The sequence below is a fragment of the Bombina bombina genome, chromosome 10 (genome assembly GCF_027579735.1).
Source record: "Bombina bombina isolate aBomBom1 chromosome 10, aBomBom1.pri, whole genome shotgun sequence".
Lineage (NCBI taxonomy): Eukaryota > Metazoa > Chordata > Amphibia > Anura > Bombinatoridae > Bombina > Bombina bombina.
The window spans coordinates 151,254,606-151,272,890 of record NC_069508.1 but is presented as its reverse complement, the minus strand read 5'-3'; the positions used below and the strand labels follow the sequence as shown (position 1 = coordinate 151,272,890).

Here is an 18,285-nt window from a genome sequence, read left to right as displayed (position 1 = left end):
AAAAACAATAGCATTTATGTTCCGACTCCCGACGCATTGCTTTTCACTAATTAAAAGCTTGTTTTTACATTGAGCAGATATTGTGTGAAACAATGTGAAGCTGGTGTGGCTGGAGAGGTAGGTGTGGTCTGTAAAGATGAAGAAATTGTTGAGGCTGGTGAAGATAAAGAAGCTGAAAAGGCTGGTGAGGCATGTGAAGCTGTAGAGGTTGATGAGATGTGAAGCTGGAAATGTTGGTGAGACGTGAAGCTGGAGAGGTTGATGGGGCATGTGAAGCTGGAAATGTTGGTGAGACGTGAAGCTGGAGAGGTTGATGGGGCATGTGAAGCTGGAGAGGTTGATGGGGCATGTGAAGCTGGAGAGGTTGGTGAGACATTTGAAGCTGGAGAGGTTGATGAAGCATGTGAAGCTGGAGAGGTTGGTGAGGCCGGTGAAGCTGGAAAGGATCATGAGGCATGTGAAGCTGGAGAGGTTGGTGAGACATTTGAAGCTGGAGAGGTTGATGAAGCATGTGAAGCTGGAGAGGTTGGTGAGGCCGGTGAAGCTGGAAAGGATCATGAGGCATGTGAAGCTGGAGAGGTTGGTGAGGCATATGAAGCTGGAGAGGTTGGTGAGGTATATGAAGCTGGAGAGGTTGGTAAAATGTGAAGCTGGAGAGGTTGGTGAGGTATATGAAGCTGGAGAGGTTGGTAAAATGTGAAGCTGGAGAGGTTGGTGAGGCATGTGAATCTGGAAAGGATGATGAGGCATGTGAAGCTGGAAAGTATGATGAGGTTTATGAAGCTGGAGAGGTTGGTGAGGTCTGTGAAGCTGAAGAGGTTGATGAGGCCTGTGTAGCTGAAGGCTGGTGAGGTATATGACGCTGGAGAGGTTAGTGAAGCATGTGAAGCTGGAGAGGTTAGTGATGCTGGAGAGGCCATTAAGTTCCCTTTGTTGATTTAGCACACTGTGTAGCATATAGCAGTGATTTGCAACCTTTTTTTGCCGTGGCACACTTTTTTACATTAAAAAATCCTGTGGCACACCACCATCCCAAAATTTTACAAAATCACACATTGTAGCCTAATACAGGATATATATAATGATTGTCTGTGAATGAATGTCAATGTCATGGTTGTAAATGATGCCTGATGAGCCTGTCACATACCTCCCAATATTTCAAAATTTGAAAGAGGGACACCCCCCGCACTGTTGTCAGTCTGCCATGGCACACCTGAAGATCTCTCATGGCACACTAGTTGAAAAACACTGGCATATAGCACAATCTTAAATGTCTGACAACCTGATTCAGGTCTGTCTTGATTTCCTTTCTTTATCATTTCCCCTGTGTGAAAGCTGGAACCACTAAACTCCATCCACAAATGGTTAGACTCATCCTTGCAATGTTTAACCATTGGTCCTGGATCATGCGAACAGATTTTACAAAAACTGTGAAATTATAGGATGTAGCTGGATCAGGCAAACTGCAGCATACTTGTGTATTCAATATATGCTTCAGCCTCCGGGAGGTGGGAAAATGACAAGACAATTTGTTAAGATAAATTACAGGAAAATCAGGCAAAAGAACTAATATATGTACATTGTATTGTGTTTTTTTTCTGTTTGTTTTTTACTTTGCATAATCAAACAATGAATGGGGGTTGCCATTTTGTGTTTGGGCTGTTATGCTACAAGTGAATTCACACAGCCCTTCATCATACTGTATATCCAACATTATATGTGTGTTGTGCAGAAGAGCTGGCACCTGCTGGTATCTCGCATACAAATGAACAACAACAAAAAACCTAACATTGCCATATGGTTTGGGAAGATCCAGGTAGAAAATATGATAAACATGTCTCAGATGTTTTCAGCATATGTTCCAGAAAGAGAATTGCTATTAAAAAGGATCTGCTTAATCAAAGGTGGCGTAACTATGACTCAGATTGTTGTACATAAATGGGATGGCATTCCTGAAGAGGTGGTAGAACATAAATCAGTAATGAGATCTAAACATGTTTACAGGTTTGTATTCTTACATATCGTTACGTGTATAATGTCAAAGGATATCATTTTGGTTACTATGATACTGAACCGTGTAGTCACAATAATTTTATACATTTATATTGAGTTCTAGTTTGTTGTGTTTTTCTATCATTTGATGGCTTTACACTATTGTTATTTTATTTACATTCCCATATTTTCTTTCTCAACAGGAAGAACTCTACACAGAAAGATATCATGATATCCAGCACACCAAAGGTACGTACAGAAGACTGCGACGCAACAAACACATGAGAAAAGAAACACATTGACTTTCACTCACTTTAAATGAGTTGATAAAATGTGACAAATAATGATCAGCTAGGCAGATAAAAACATGGAAAAAATAGAGAATTCAGTTGACTTTCACCCACTTTCAATGAGTGGACAAAATGTGACAAATAATGACCAAATAGGCAGATAAAAACAAGGAAAAATAGAGAATTCAGTAAAAAATAAATACTAACCAGTTAATAAGGAATGCTAAAGCTCATACAAAAGAGAAGATAGGGCAATCAGTGAAAATGATGGCCAAACCTTATTTAGATATATAAGTATAAAAAGAAAAGAAAGCATAGTAAGACTCCAGACACGTGATGGTTGGTGGAACTATGGAAATAGCAGACTATGCAAATTATTACGTCTTTTCTAACATTACTGAAATGAAAATGTTATAGGTCTCTGGGTAAATATAATATTCATCTCAAGGTTTTAAGTGTTATTTGAGCTGGGTTAGGTTCACCAGTAGTTACTCTGCTACGTGATTGGATAATTACTAATCTAGTACCTCATAAAAAAATGCAGTAGGGAAGACACTTCTAACTACAGGCCTGGGAATTGGACTTCAGTGAACAGAGTATCAAAGTGAAAGGGAACTGATGGACTAAGATAAGTGATTTCTTTGAATAATTACTTAAAGGGATATGAAACCCAATTTTTTTCTTTCATGATGCAGATAGAGTAGCATTTTAAGCAACTTTCTAATTTACTCCTATTATCAATTTTTCTTTGTTTTCTTGGTATCTTTATTTGAAAAGCAGGAATGTAAGCTTAGGAGCCGGCCTATTTTTGGTTCAGCACCCTGGGTAGCGCTTGCTGGTTGGTGGCTACATTTACATTTGCCTCAGACTTAAAGGGACATTATACACTAGATTTTTCTTTTAGCAGAGCTAAACTGGAAGCTTCTAAGTAAGTTTATAAAACAGTTTTATACTGGATTTATATATCAGTATCTCTGCATATTCTTTATAATAGTGTTTATTACATGCAGTTATATGAAAATTAGTGTATACTGTCCCTTTAAGAAGCCAGATAACAAATGGCGCTTATTATACTTTACTAACATTAGCGTGCAAGTTGAAATTACATAGTAAGTCCCATTTACCAAAGGGTTAGTGCAGCCGACATCACTCTAGTGCAACCTTTATTTTCAATGGATATCGAGACCACATCAAATTAGCGCTCATATTACAAGGTGAAAGATATAGGGCTGTGGTGTGTTAACATTTGCAAACAAGCAATATCGGGTTTATATATATATATATATATCTATTCATATAGATACAGATATATAATTTACAGTAACATTATTAAATATAGAAATATATATTTAATAAAAAAAAAATTAAAAAAATTATATGTGAAGAACATTGGAATGTAAAATATGTGTAAAATGCTTAGGGTTTCTCGCTTTAGGTCTAATGCGGTGTCGGGTTAGCACACTTCGAGAATTAATTATCTTAAGGCACGTTTAGAAATATTAAATATAAAATAGAAAAAATACTTAATACCTTGAAAACTTGCAATATCATTTTTATAATTTATATTATGTTTTAATGTGTTACTATGTTCTTCACTTATAAAAAAAAAGTATTTTTAAATAATATTTTTAAATAGATATATAGGTATAAATAAATATTTTCCAAAAAAAAATAAATCAGATATATTTAGAAATATATATTTAAAAATAAAATTTTCATCTATGTGAAGAACATAGGAATGTAAAGTATTCCTAATGTAACTTCCGCTTTAGCACAGTTGATCTAGCGCAATGTTAGGTTAGTGTGCGAGTGATAAGTAATAGGTAACTAATATTTTTTTTGTAGCGCACCCCAAAGAAGTTTAGGGAGAGTCCTGAAGTTAGCCTTGCGCACTAACCTTTTACTTTCAACTTGTAATACCAGTGCTAATGCGGCCACACAATCTTTTTAATTTGAGTGCAGTTAGCACGTGAGCAGAATTTTTGCATACAAAGGAGGAAGCAGTTGCTATTAACATGTTTCAAGGGTCAGTTGGGCTGATTTTTTTTAAGTTACTCATCACTCATTTTAGTAATGGGCTCCAGGGGAAGGTTCGTCTTCAATACCAACATTTGCATTTGGAATTTAACCTTTTTGAAGGGGTAGAACAAATGAGTAGTGATATTAAAAAAGTAAAGGATTAGACAAATGAGCGGAATCTAAAATATATCAATAAAGAAATGAGAAAGCTCTTTATTTAGTTAATTCCAGCTATGTTTCAGGGCACCTGTTCATTTGCAAATCTAATAAAATACAATACAAACATCTAAACCCACAGCAATTAAATAAGAACCAAATATTTGTAATCAAGTGGTGGGGGTGAAAAATATAAAAAAAATATACAAACACCTAGGCCTAGATTTGGAGTTTGGCGGTAAAAGGGCTGTTAACGCTCCGCGGGCTTTTTTCTGGCCGCACCATAAATTTAACTCTGGTATCGAGAGTTCAAACAAATGCTGCGTTAGGCTCCAAAAAAGGAGCGTAGAGCATTTTTACCGCAAATGCAACTTTCAATACCAGAGTTGCTTACGGACGCGGCCGGCCTCAAAAACGTGCTTGTGCACGATTCCCCCATAGGAAACAATGGGGCTGTTTGAGCTGAAAAAAAACACCTGCAAAAAAGCAGCGTTCAGCTCCTAACGCAGTCCCATTGTTTCCTATGGGGAAACACTTCCTACGTCTGCACCTAACACTCTAACATGTACCCCGAGTCTAAACACCCCTAACCTTACACTTATTAACCCCTAATCTGCCGCTCCCGCTATCGCTGACCCCTGCATATTTTTTTTAACCCCTAATCTGCCGCTCCGTAAACCGCCGCAACCTACGTTATCCCTATGTACCCCTAATCTGCTGCCCTAACATCGCCGACCCCTATATTATATTTATTAACCCCTAATCTGCCGCTCCCAACATCGCCGCCACCTACCTACACTTATTAACTCCTAATCTGCCGAGCGGACCTGAGCGCTACTATAATAAAGTTATTAACCCCTAATCCGCCTCACTAACCCTATCATAAATAGTATTAACCCCTAATCTGCCCTCCCTAACATCGCCGACACCTACCTTCAATTATTAACCCCTAATCTTCCGATCGGAGCTCACCGCTATTCTAATAAATGTATTAACCCCTAACGCTAAGTCTAACCCTAACTTAAATATAATTTACATCTAACAAAATAAATTAACTCTTATTAAATAAATTATTCCTATTTAAAGCTAAATACTTACCTGTAAAATAAATCCTAATATAGCTACAATATAAATTATAATTATATTATAGCTATTTTAGGATTAATATTTATTTTACAGGCAACGTTGTATTTATTTTAACCAGGTACAATAGCTATTAAATAGTTAAGAACTATTTAATAGCTACCTAGTTAAAATAATAACAAATTTACCTGTAAAATAAATCCTAACCTAAGATATAATTAAACTTAACACTACCCTATCAATAAAATAATTAAATAAACTACCTACAATTACCTACAATTAACCTAACACTACACTATCAATAAATTAATTAAACACAATTGCTACAAATAAATACAATTAAATAAACTATCTAAAGTACAAAAAATAAAAAAGAACTAAGTTACAAAAAATAAAAAAATATTTACAAACATAAGAAAAATATTACAACAATTTTAAACTAATTACACCTACTCTAAGCCCCCTAATAAAATAACAAAGCCCCCCAAAATAAAAAATTCCCTACCCTATTCTAAATTAAAAAAGTTACAAGCTCTTTTACCTTACCAGCCCTGAACAGGGCCCTTTGCGGGGCATGCCCCAAGAAGTTCAGCTCTTTTGCCTGTAAAAGAATAAATACAATACCCCCCCCCAACATTACAACCCACCACCCACATACCCCTAATCTAACCCAAACCCCCCTTAAATAAACCTAACACTAAGCCCCTGAAGATCTTCCTACCTTGTCTTCACCATCCAGGTTCACCGATCCGTCCTGAAGAGCTCCTCCGATGTCCTGATCCAAGCCCAAGCGGGGGCTGAAGAGGTCCATGATCCGGTCAAAGTCTTCATCCAAGCGGGGCAGAAGAGGATCTTCCATCCGATTGAAGTCATCATCCAGACGGCATCTTCTATGGTCTTCCATCCGGAGCGAAGCGGCAGGATCCTGAAGACCTCCAGCGCGGAACATCCATCCGGACCGACGACTGAACGACGAATGACTGTTCCTTTAAGGGACGTCATCCAAGATGGCGTCCCTCGAATTCCGATTGGCTGATAGGATTCTATCAGCCAATCGGAATTAAGGTAGGAATTTTCTGATTGGCTGATGGAATCAGCCAATCAGAATCTAGTTCAATCCGATTGGCCGATCCAATCAGCCAATCAGATTGAGCTCGCATTCTATTGGCTGATCGGAACAGCCAATAGAATGCGAGCTCAATCTGATTGGCTGATTGGATCGGCCAATCGGATTGAACTAGATTCTGATTGGCTGATTCCATCAGCCAATCAGAAAATTCCTACCTTAATTCCGATTGGCTGATAGAATCCTATCAGCCAATCGGAATTCGAGGGACGCCATCTTGGATGACGTCCCTTAAAGGAACAGTCATTCGTCGTTCAGTCGTCGGTCCGGATGGATGTTCCGCGCTGGAGGTCTTCAGGATCCTGCCGCTTCGCTCCGGATGGAAGACCATAGAAGATGCCGTCTGGATGATGACTTCAATCGGATGGAAGATCCTCTTCTGCCCCGCTTGGATGAAGACTTTGACCGGATCATGGACCTCTTCAGCCCCCGCTTGGGCTTGGATCAGGACATCGGAGGAGCTCTTCAGGACGGATCGGTGAACCTGGATGGTGAAGACAAGGTAGGAAGATCTTCAGGGGCTTAGTGTTAGGTTTATTTAAGGGGGGTTTGGGTTAGATTAGGGGTATGTGGGTGGTGGGTTGTAATGTTGAGGGGGGGGTATTGTATTTATTCTTTTACAGGCAAAAGAGCTGAACTTCTTGGGGCATGCCCCGCAAAGGGCCCTGTTCAGGGCTGGTAAGGTAAAAGAGCTTGTAACTTTTTTAATTTAGAATAGGGTAGGGAATTTTTTATTTTGGGGGGCTTTGTTATTTTATTAGGGGGCTTAGAGTAGGTGTAATTAGTTTAAAATTGTTGTAATATTTTTCTTATGTTTGTAAATATTTTTTTATTTTTTGTAACTTAGTTCTTTTTTATTTTTTGTACTTTAGATAGTTTATTTAATTGTATTTATTTGTAGCAATTGTGTTTAATTAATTTATTGATAGTGTAGTGTTAGGTTAATTGTAGGTAATTGTAGGTAGTTTATTTAATTATTTTATTGATAGGGTAGTGTTAAGTTTAATTATATCTTAGGTTAGGATTTATTTTACAGGTAAATTTGTTATTATTTTAACTAGGTAGCTATTAAATAGTTCTTAACTATTTAATAGCTATTGTACCTGGTTAAAATAAATACAAAGTTGCCTGTAAAATAAATATTAATCCTAAAATAGCTATAATATAATTATAATTTATATTGTAGCTATATTAGGATTTATTTTACAGGTAAGTATTTAGCTTTAAATAGGAATAATTTATTTAATAAGAGTTAATTTATTTCGTTAGATGTAAATTATATTTAAGTTAGGGGGGTGTTAGTGTTAGGGTTAGACTTAGCTTTAGGGGTTAATACATTTATTAGAATAGCGGTGAGCTCCGGTCGTCAGATTAGGGGTTAATAATTGAAGTTAGGTGTCGGCGATGTTAGGGAGGGCAGATTAGGGGTTAATACTATTTATGATAGGGTTAGTGAGGCGGATTAGGGGTTAATAACTTTATTATAGTAGCGCTCAGGTCCGCTCGGCAGATTAGGAGTTAATAAGTGTAGGCAGGTGTCGGCGACGTTGAGGGGGGCAGATTAGGGGTTAATAAATATAATATAGGGGTCGGCGGTGTTAGGGGTAGCAGATTAGGGGTACATAGGGATAACGTAGGTGGCGGCGCTTTGCGGTCGGAAGATTAGGGGTTAATTATTTTAAGTAGCTGGCGGCGATGTTGTGGGGGGCAGGTTAGGGGTTAATAAATGTAATATAGGGGTCGGCGGGGTTAGGGGCAGCAGATTAGGGGTACATAAGTATAACGTAGGTGGCGGTCGGCAGATTAGGGGTTACAAATTTTAATCGAGTGGCGGCGATGTGGGGGGAGCTCGGTTTAGGGGTACATAGGTAGTTTATGGGTGTTAGTGTACTTTAGGGTACAGTAGTTAAGAGCTTTATGAACCGGCGTTAGCCAGAAAGCTCTTAACTCCTGCTATTTTCAGGCGGCTGGAGTTTTGTCGTTAGAGCTCTAACGCTCACTTCAGAAACGACTCTAAATACCGGAGTTAGGAAGATCCCATTGAAAAGATAGGATACGTAATTGACGTAAGGGGATCTGCGGTATGGAAAAGTCGCGGCTGAAAAGTGAGCGTTAGACCCTTTAATCACTGACTCCAAATACCAGCGGGCGGCCAAAACCAGCGTTAGGAGCCTCTAACGCTGGTTTTCACGGCTACCGCCGAACTCCAAATCTAGGCCTTAATGTTCTGTGTATGGGGCATCTGCATATGCTGCTAAAACGGATAGATTTTACTGCACACATTTTTTCTAACATTTATAATTATTCAAAATTGAAAATGCATTTGTATTATAATACTTAGAATATTAGGTGGTCTCTGGCGGGTGCAGTAGGCATTACAAGAAGCAGCAGCAGGTATTGCTAGAGCAGTAGGCATTACAGGCAGCAGCAGGTATTGCTAGAGCAGTAGGCATTACAGGCAGCAGCAGGTATTGCTAGAGCAGTAGGCATTACAGGCAGCAACAGGTATTGCTAGAGCAGTAGGCATTACAGGCAGGCAGCAGCAAGTATTGCTAGAGCAGTAGGCATTACAGGCAGCAGAAGGTATTGCTAGAGCAGTAGGCATTGCAGGCAGCAGTGGTTATTGCTAGAGCAGTAGGCATTACAGACAGCAGCATGTATTGCTAGAGCAGTAGGCATTACAGACAGCAGCATGTATTGCTAGAGCAGTAGGCATTACAGGCAGGCAGCAGCAAGTATTGCTAGAGCAGTAGGCATTACAGGCAGCAACAGGTATTGCTAGAGCAGTAGGCATTACAGGCAGCAACAGGTATTGCTAGAGCAGTAGGCATTACAGGCAGCAGCAGGTATTGCTAGAGCAGTAGGCATTACAGGCAGCAGCAGGTATTGCTAGAGCAGTAGGCATTACAGGCAGCAACAGATATTGCTAGAGCAGTAGGCATTACAGGCAGCAACAGATATTGCTAGAGCAGTAGGCATTACAGGCAGCAACAGGTATTGCTAGAGCAGTAGGCATTACAGACAGCAGCAGGTATTGCTAGAGCAGTAGGCATTACAAGAAGCAGCAGGTATTGCTAGAGCAGTAGGCATTACAGGCAGCAGCAGGTATTGCTAGAGCAGTAGGCATTACAGGCAGCAACAGATATTGCTAGAGCAGTAGGCATTACAGGCAGCGGCATTACAGGCAGCAGCAAGTATTGCTAGAGCAGTAGGCATTACAGGCAGCAGCAGGTATTGCTAGAGCAGTAGGCATTACAGGCAGCAACAGGTATTGCTAGAGCAGTAGGCATTACAGGCAGCAACAGGTATTGTTAGAGCAGTAGGCATTACAGGCAGCAGCAGGTATTGCTAGAGCAGTAGGCATTACAGGCAGCAGCAGGTATTGCTAGAGCAGTAGGCATTACAGGCAGCAGCAGGTATTGCTAGAGCAGTAGGCATTACAGGCAGCAGCAGGTATTGCTAGAGCAGTAGGCATTACAGGCAGCAGCAGGTATTGCTAGAGCAGTAGGCATTACAGGCAGCAGCAGGTATTGCTAGAGCAGTAGGCATTACAGGCAGCAACAGATATTGCTAGAGCAGTAGGCATTACAGACAGCAACAGGTATTGCTAGAGCAGTAGGCATTACAGGCAGCAACAGGTATTGCTAGAGCAGTAGGCATTACAGGCAGCAGCAGGTATTGCTAGAGCAGTAGGCATTACAGGCAGCAGCAGGTATTGCTAGAGCAGTAGGCATTACAGACAGCAACAGGTATTGCTAGAGCAGTAGGCATTACAGGCAGCAGCAGGTATTGCTAGAGCAGTAGGCATTACAGGCAGCAGCAGGTATTGCTAGAGCAGTAGGCATTACAGGCAGCAGCAGGTATTGCTAGAGCAGTAGGCATTACAGACAGCAGCAGGTATTGCTAGAGCAGTAGGCATTACAGGCAGCAGCAGGTATTGCTAGAGCAGTAGGCATTACAGATAGCAGCAGGTATTGCTAGAGCAGTAGGCATTACAGGCAGCAGAAGGTATTGCTAGAGCAGTAGGCATTACAGGCAGCAGAAGGTATTGCTAGAGCAGTAGGCATTACAGACAGCAGCAGGTATTGCTAGAGCAGTAGGCATTACAGGCAGCAGAAGGTATTGCTAGAGCAGTAGGCATTACAGGCAGCAGCAGGTATTGCTAGAGCAGTAGGCATTACATGCAGCAGCAGGTATTGCTAGAGCAGTAGGCATTACAAGCAGTAGCAGGTATTGCTAGAGCAGTAGGCATTACAAGCAGTAGCAGGTATTGCTAGAGCAGTAGGCATTACAGGCAGCAGAAGGTATTGCTAGAGCAGTAGGCATTACAGGCAGTAGCAGATATTGCTAGAGCAGTAGGCATTACAGGCAGTAGCAGGTATTGCTAGAGCAGTAGGCATTACAGGCAGCAACAGGTATTGCTAGAGCAGTAGGCATTACAGGCAGCAGCAGGTATTGCTAGAGCAGTAGGCATTACAGGCAGCAGCAGGTATTGCTAGAGCAGTAGGCATTACAGGCAGCAACAGGTATTGCTAGAGCAGTAGGCATTACAGGCAGCAGCAAGTATTGCTAGAACAGTAGACATTACAGGAGGGAGCAGCCCTGGCTGGAGTAGTAGACATTACAGAAGGCTGCAGCACTGGTCGGAGCAGTAGACATTACAGGAGGGTGCAGCCCTGGTTAGAGCAGTAGACGTTACAGGAGGCAGCAGCCCTGGTTGGAGCAGAAGACTTCACAGGAGGCAGCAGCCCTGGTTGGAGCAGAAGACGTCACATGAGGCAGCAGTCCCTGGCTGGAGCAGTAGACATTACAGAAGGCTGCAGCACTGGTCGGAGCAGTAGACATTACAGGAGGGTGCAGCCCTGGTTAGAGCAGAAGACGTCACAGGAGGCAACAGCCCTGGTTGGAGCAGAAGACGTCACAGGAGGCAGCAGCCCTAGTTGGAGCAGAAGACGTCACAGGAGGCAGCAGCCCTTGGTTGGAGCAGAAGACGTTACAGGAGGCAGCAGCCCTGGTTGGAGCAATAGACATTACAGGAGGCAGCAGCCATGGGTAGAGCAGTAAGCATTGCAAGAGACAGCAGCCCTGTATAAAAAAAGTAGGCATTACAGGAGGGAACAGCCCTGGTTGGAGCAGAAGACTTCACAGGAGGCAGCAGCCCTGGTTGGAGCAGAAGACGTCACAGGAGGCAGCAGCCCTGGTTGGAGCAATAGACATTACAGGAGGCAGCAGCCCTGGTTGGAGCAGAAGACGTCACAGGAGGCAGCAGCCCTGATTGGAGCAATAGACATTACAGGAGGCAGCAGCCCTGGTTGCAGCAGCCCTGGTTGGAGCAGAAGACGTCACAGGAGGCAGCAGCCCTGATTGGAGCAATAGACATTACAGGAGGCAGCAGCCCTGGTTGGAGCAGAAGATGTCACAGGAGGCAGCAGCCATGGTTGGAACAGTAGACGTTACAGGAGGCATCAACCATGGGTAGAGCAGTAAGCATTGCAAGAGACATTAGCTCTGTATAAAAGAAGTAGGCATTACAGGAGGGAACAGCCCTGGTTGGAGCAGTAGACATTACAGGGGTAAGCAGCATTTGTTAGAGCCGTAGGCATTACAGGTATCATCAGCTCTGGTTGGAGCAGTAGGCATCAGCCCTGGTTAGATCAGTGACAGTAAGCATTACAAGAGGCAGCAGCTATGCATAAAAGCAGTAAGCATTACAGGAGGGAACATCCCTGTTTGAAGCAGTAAGCATTACAGGAGGCAGCTGCAAAAGTTTAGAGCAATAGGCATTACAGGAGGTAGCAGCACTGGCTGGAGCAGTAGACATTACAGGAGGTAGCAGCACTGGCTGGAGCAGTAGACATTACAGGAGGTAGCAGCACTGGTTGGAGCAGTAGGCATTACAGGAGGGAACAGCCCTGGTTGGAACAGTAGGCATTACAGGAAGGAACAGCCCTGGTTGGAGCAGTAGGCATTACAGGAGGGAACAGCCCTGGTTGGAGCAGTAGGCATTACAGGAGGGAACAGCCCTTGTTGGAACAGTAGGCATTACAGGAAGGAACAGCCCTGGTTGGAGCAGTAGGCATTACAGGAAGGAACAGCCCTTGTTGGAGCAATAGACATTATAGGTAGCAGTAGTCCTGGTTGTAGCAGCAGGCATTATAGGTAGCAGTAGCCCTGGTTGTAGCAGTAGGCATTATAGGTAGCAGTAGTCCTGGTTGTAGCAGTAGGCATTATAGGTGGCAGCAGCCCTAGTTGTAGCAGCAGGCATTATAGGTGGCAGTAGCCCTGGTTGGAGCAGTAGGCATTATAGGTAGCAGTAGCCCTGGTTGGAGCAGTAGGCATTATAGGTAGCAGTACTCCTGGTTGGAGCAGTAGGCATTATAGGTAGCAGTAGTCCTGGTTGGAGCAGTAGGCATTATAGGTAGCAGTAGTCCTGGTTGGAGCAGTAGGCATTATAGGTAGCAGTAGCCCTGGTTGGAGCAGTAGGCATTATAGGTAGCAATAGCCCTGGTTGGAGCAGTAGGCATTATAGGTAGCAGTAGTCCTGGTTGGAGCAGTAGGCATTATAGGTAGCAGTAGTCCTGGTTGGAGCAGTAGGCATTATAGGTAGCAGTGGCCCTGGCTGGAGCAGTAGACATCACAGTTGTCCACAGCCCTGGTTGAAGCAGTAAACATTACAGGTGGGAGCAGCCCTGGCTCTAGAAGTAAACATATGTAGGAGGACAAGCTGCTAATGAGAATCATGTACTTACACTGTAGCAATATTGTAAATGATGTAAATAGTTACAAAATGGGAAGTCCCATAATTGGTTGAACTTATGCTACAGTGTTAGTTGAAAGAGAACCATAAAAGAAAACTAGTGGTTATGTACTATCTATTAGTGTGGTAACATATTCAGTATATCAATAATACTGCTGGTATAAGTAAAGGTTTCCAAACATCAGTGGGACTGTATACGCAGCAATAAATTGACATGGAGAAACTGTATTAACAAAGTTTTACCTTCATAACTTCTGTGTACCGCTGTGGCTTCTCGATTGAAGACATCAATCCAACAGGTGTGGAGCCACTCCCATAGCTCTGTGGAAAAAAGCAATGAAGCAGTAATGAAAAACTGAAGGTTTACCTGTTCCGTTGATACAATCCAATTAAACCGCAAGCATGATGCAAGTAAAAAGGTATATTTTATTGTAATCCTTGTAAAAACAAACAGGGTACAACACGGCACTAGGGATCCCGAATTACAAACTGTCCAATGCATTTCCTGCCCGTAGGCACTTCATCAAGTCCCTGGCGAAGTGCCTACGGGCAGGAAATGCATTGGACAGCTTGTAATTCGAGATCCCTAGTGCCGTGTTGTATCCTGTTTGTTTTTACAAGGATTACAATAAAATATACCTTTTTACTTGCATCATGCTTGCGGTTTAATTGGATTGTATCAACGGAACAGGTAAACCTTCAGTTTTTCTAGAAGTAAACATTACAGGAGGCAGTGGTCCTGGTTGGAGTAGTAGACATTACAGGAGACATTAGCCCTGGTTGGAGCAATGACATTACAGGAGGCATTGGCCCTGGTTCAAGTAGTAGACATTACAGGAGGCATTGGACCTGGTTGGAGCATTAGATATTACAGGAGGCACTGGTCCTGGTTGGAGCAGTAGACATTACAGTTGGCAGTGGCCCTGTTTGGAGCAGTAGACATTACAGGAGGCAGTGGTCCTGGTTGGAGCAGAAGACATTATAGGTCTAAGTGACCCTGGTTGGAGCAGTAGATATAACAGGAGGCAGTGTCCACAGCCCTGATTGGAGCAGTAAACATTCAAATCCTGAAAGAGTAAGACACTTTTCTGAAAACTGTATCTAACTCAATATGAACAATGAATAATTTTATGTAAAGTGCAAAACCAAAGAAGAAATAACAAAATTCTTATTTTCCAAGGGATAATATGAGCTGGAATTCTTTGCCACAGAACCCAAGTTACTTTTACCTTCTAACAAAGCATAAGGATGTTTTCTGTGACGGCTGACTAGCTGCACTTTACCAATTCTGGTGTACTTTGCTACAATCTGTATCCATACTGCTCAACCATGAACATATTTTGTTACATTAAAAAGGAGTAAAGTAGAGATGTTGAGTAGAAGAAGCGGTAAGTACTGTCTGTTGGGTTAAACCTAGATTATAGGGGGCATAGCAATGAGCTGGAGGATGGAAAATCTGTACGATGCCTTTAGACTAGACATTTGAGAAGTTAGAAGGCAATAAGAAGTAGAGATATTGGGCTGTAGTTAGCCAGAGAAGTTGGATCCATAGAAGACTTTATTTGGGTGTAATGAATATTTTAACTGGGATGGAAACATGCCAGTATTTAAAGAGAGGTTTTCATAAATGGGTAAGAATAGAGACTAGGATAGGAGAACATTAGGTGTAATAAGATAGAATCAAGGATAGGGTTTGTAGGGTGAGAGAATAAATGGACAGTGGATTACTTTTCTACTGTGATTGTGGGTGGCAGTTGGATATTAAGGAGGTTTGTTGAAAACGATAGTTGTAGGTTGAGAGCAAGTGGGATCTGGGCATTGCTGGGTGAACGGACCTATTAGCACATGGCAGGAAACATTACGCACCTCAGTTTAGAAACAATGCCTATTCAGAAATAGTGTGCAGTTTTGGAAAAAGAAACCTTGTAGTAAGGAGCATCTGTGCTGTCACACTGATAATTCCTTTAGGCAAAACAGCATCATTATATTGACATAAATATATCAATAGTCCATATTAAGAGCTCCTTCTTTATACACAAATGAAAGAAAAAACAAAATCACTTCATGTTGCCTCATATTCCTGTAATATATTTTAGAGATTTTACAAATCAAAATAATCAAATAGTTTTTGATAAATTAAAAGCAACTATTGCTTAAGAATAGAATTTTGTATTACAGCTCTGCAGAAATCCGAACCCTTTAATCTTCCATAGATCTACATTCAAGATACAAGATTATTGATTGCAAAATTCTCAGCATTATGTACAAGATACATCAACACAAAACATATCTACTGCCCTTCCAGTAACAAGCTGCAGTCGAGATTCATGAAAAGTGTCAGTCATAAGAAACCTTTGCCCAGATCCCACAGGGATAACATCAGTCACTATAAAACTATGTGCATATATTTCAGAGGTATTTAGATTTCTAGCCTGTTGATTTTGCACTGAGCAGAATAAATATGCACTCCCAGATGCCTGCAGGCGGCTGTCTTACTGGACATAACAGTTGGCTGTCTGAAGACCTGGGATTTACTAGTTGGCTTATCGAGCAGGAAGGATCAGTTGTGTGTTGTGGATTTATCCTGCATTCTGCCCCCCTGTTTCTCTAAAGCCCTTTGGATTTTAACTTCAAGAGTTTTATAGGAAAGAGGGACCCATTGATGGACCTAGTAGACTTCTTTTTAGCCCACATCAGACACAGCTTTCATGTGTGTGCGCTGGGTTATTCCTAGTGTCAGATTTTTTATTATCCACATTAGATTGCATTATTGTATTTGTTTAAAATCTTTTTTTCATACTAACTTCAAACAGTTGCATTTTAGGTTTAGAATTCTGATGATCTTGAGGACTATAGGAATAAGAATAGAACATAGAAGCTCACAAAATTACAACTGAAGTTGACAAATCTCTATGCAATGGAGGCCAACAAAATAAGTTGTTTATAGATGTAGAATGTGTGGCTCTTAGTGAAGCCTTCTTTAGTATTTTCCTCTGATAATTACATATCAGTGGGCTTATTTATACCCCCTTTAAAGGGCCACTAAAGTTAAAATAAAACTTTCATGATTCAGATAGAGCATGCATTTAAAAAACCAAAAACGTTCCAATATACTTCCATTATCAAAACGTGCACATTCTTTTTATGTGCACACTTTCTGAGGCTCCAGCTCTTACTGAGAATGTGCAAAAGTGCAATGTATACATGCATATGCATCTTGTGACTGGCTGATAGCTTTCATATGATACAGTTATGTTCACACTATCTGAGGCTCCAGCTCCTACTGAGCATGTGCAAAAGTGCAATGTATTTATGTATATGCATCTTTTGATTGGCTGATGTCACATGATACAGTTATGTGCACACTTTCTGAGGCCCCAGCTAGGGTTGCCACCTGTTCGGAAATTACCCAACAGTTTGGGTTTCCATTTGTTTGTCTGGGTTTAAAACCCGGACATGCAAATGTACGGATTTGTTGTAAAACAGCCACACTGTGCATTTGCAACATAACTGTATGCATGTGCAGTATTTCTCTCTTGTGTATGTGTGTCTTTGTGTGTGAGCGTGTGTTTCTTTGTGTTTGTTAGTGTTTTTCTATGTGTGTGAGTCTGTGTGTGAAATAGTTAATGTATTGTGTGTGAAATAGTTAATGTATTTGTGTGTGTGTGTGAAAGTGTTAATGTCGGTCTTTGTGTGTGTGTGTGTGTGTGTGTGTGTATTAGTGTCTTATAGTATGTGAGAGTGTGAGTGTGTTAGTGTAAGATAAAAGAGAGTATGAATATCTTTCTGCTTGCACCTACATTATTGAATTCTTAAACAGGAACGCACGTTTGTAAAGTTGCCCCCCTATAAAACCTGGCAATGAAGAAGCAATCAGATACAAGATTGCAATGTAATGCTTAGAGTTTCAATACTTTTAAAATCCAGCATGAGAAGATATTTGTAAGTCCTTTCTATAGAAACCTGTAGTCGCCATTTTGTATTCAGATCACGCCAAACTGGAAACGGTGCTTTAACAATTATTAAAAATAAATATTGTAAATAAACAATACTTGTGAAATTTTTAAAGTGTAAAGTAATAGAAAATGGTGCCCAGTGTCTATCATGTCAACATGATTGTTTAGCAGTTGTAAACAGATTGCAATAAGTTCCTATGCACTTGTGTGATCCCATTTTGAAACCAGATTACAAAGACGCCAGTACCGTTAGCGACACAAAAATGCAAGTGTGGCTTAGAATCAAACATTCACTTTAAGAGATTACTACACACTCTTTGTTTATGTTAGTCTCCTGTTGTGACAGTTCAAGTATGTTCATTATGCCAAGATACATATGGCATTCATAAGGTTAATCAGTGATGAGGATGGAAACAGAATACAATAGGTTAATGCTCAGTACATAAAGGGGTAATTGAATAGACCTTCATTATAACCTTAAGAGGTGTGCATGGGCTATAGTATTTGTTAGTTTCTATTTCTAGAACAGGTACACACCAAAAGGCCTTTTCAGGAGATTTTCTGTTGAGATGACGTTTGCAGCTGTGGTTTTAAAACAAATCCATTTTGCATTGTGATCAACCAATAAACTCAACGTCCAATTTGGGTGGAAATCCAAAATCCATTTCAGGAGCAAATTGCCAATAGATTGTAATGGCCCCCTATGTAGAATATTATTTATTATTATATACTTTTTGAGGGAACAAATTGGTGCATTTTTGAACAATAAGGCTGAATAAGGGCTGTTTTCTATACTGGAGCATCTCCAGTTTGCTGGAGATTTTCTCTTTTGACTTCTATCTAGTACCAACGTTCCCTCAAGTCGTATTCAAATATGCAAAAAGGGAACTTGCTTTGTGTACCCAT

At 41.0% G+C, this 18,285-nt stretch overlaps 1 protein-coding gene across 2 annotated transcripts in view; it reads left to right on the top strand.

Moving 5' to 3' along the window:
• The window catches only part of RNF220 (ring finger protein 220), a 384,981-nt gene that overhangs the window by 265,296 nt on the left and 101,400 nt on the right, over nt 1–18,285 (top strand). For both annotated transcript variants that reach the window (XM_053693391.1, XM_053693390.1), the window contains exon 4: nt 2,196–2,241. In XM_053693391.1, the coding sequence (XP_053549366.1) occupies nt 2,196–2,241 (46 nt within the window). The remainder of the gene's footprint in view (nt 1–2,195; nt 2,242–18,285) is intronic.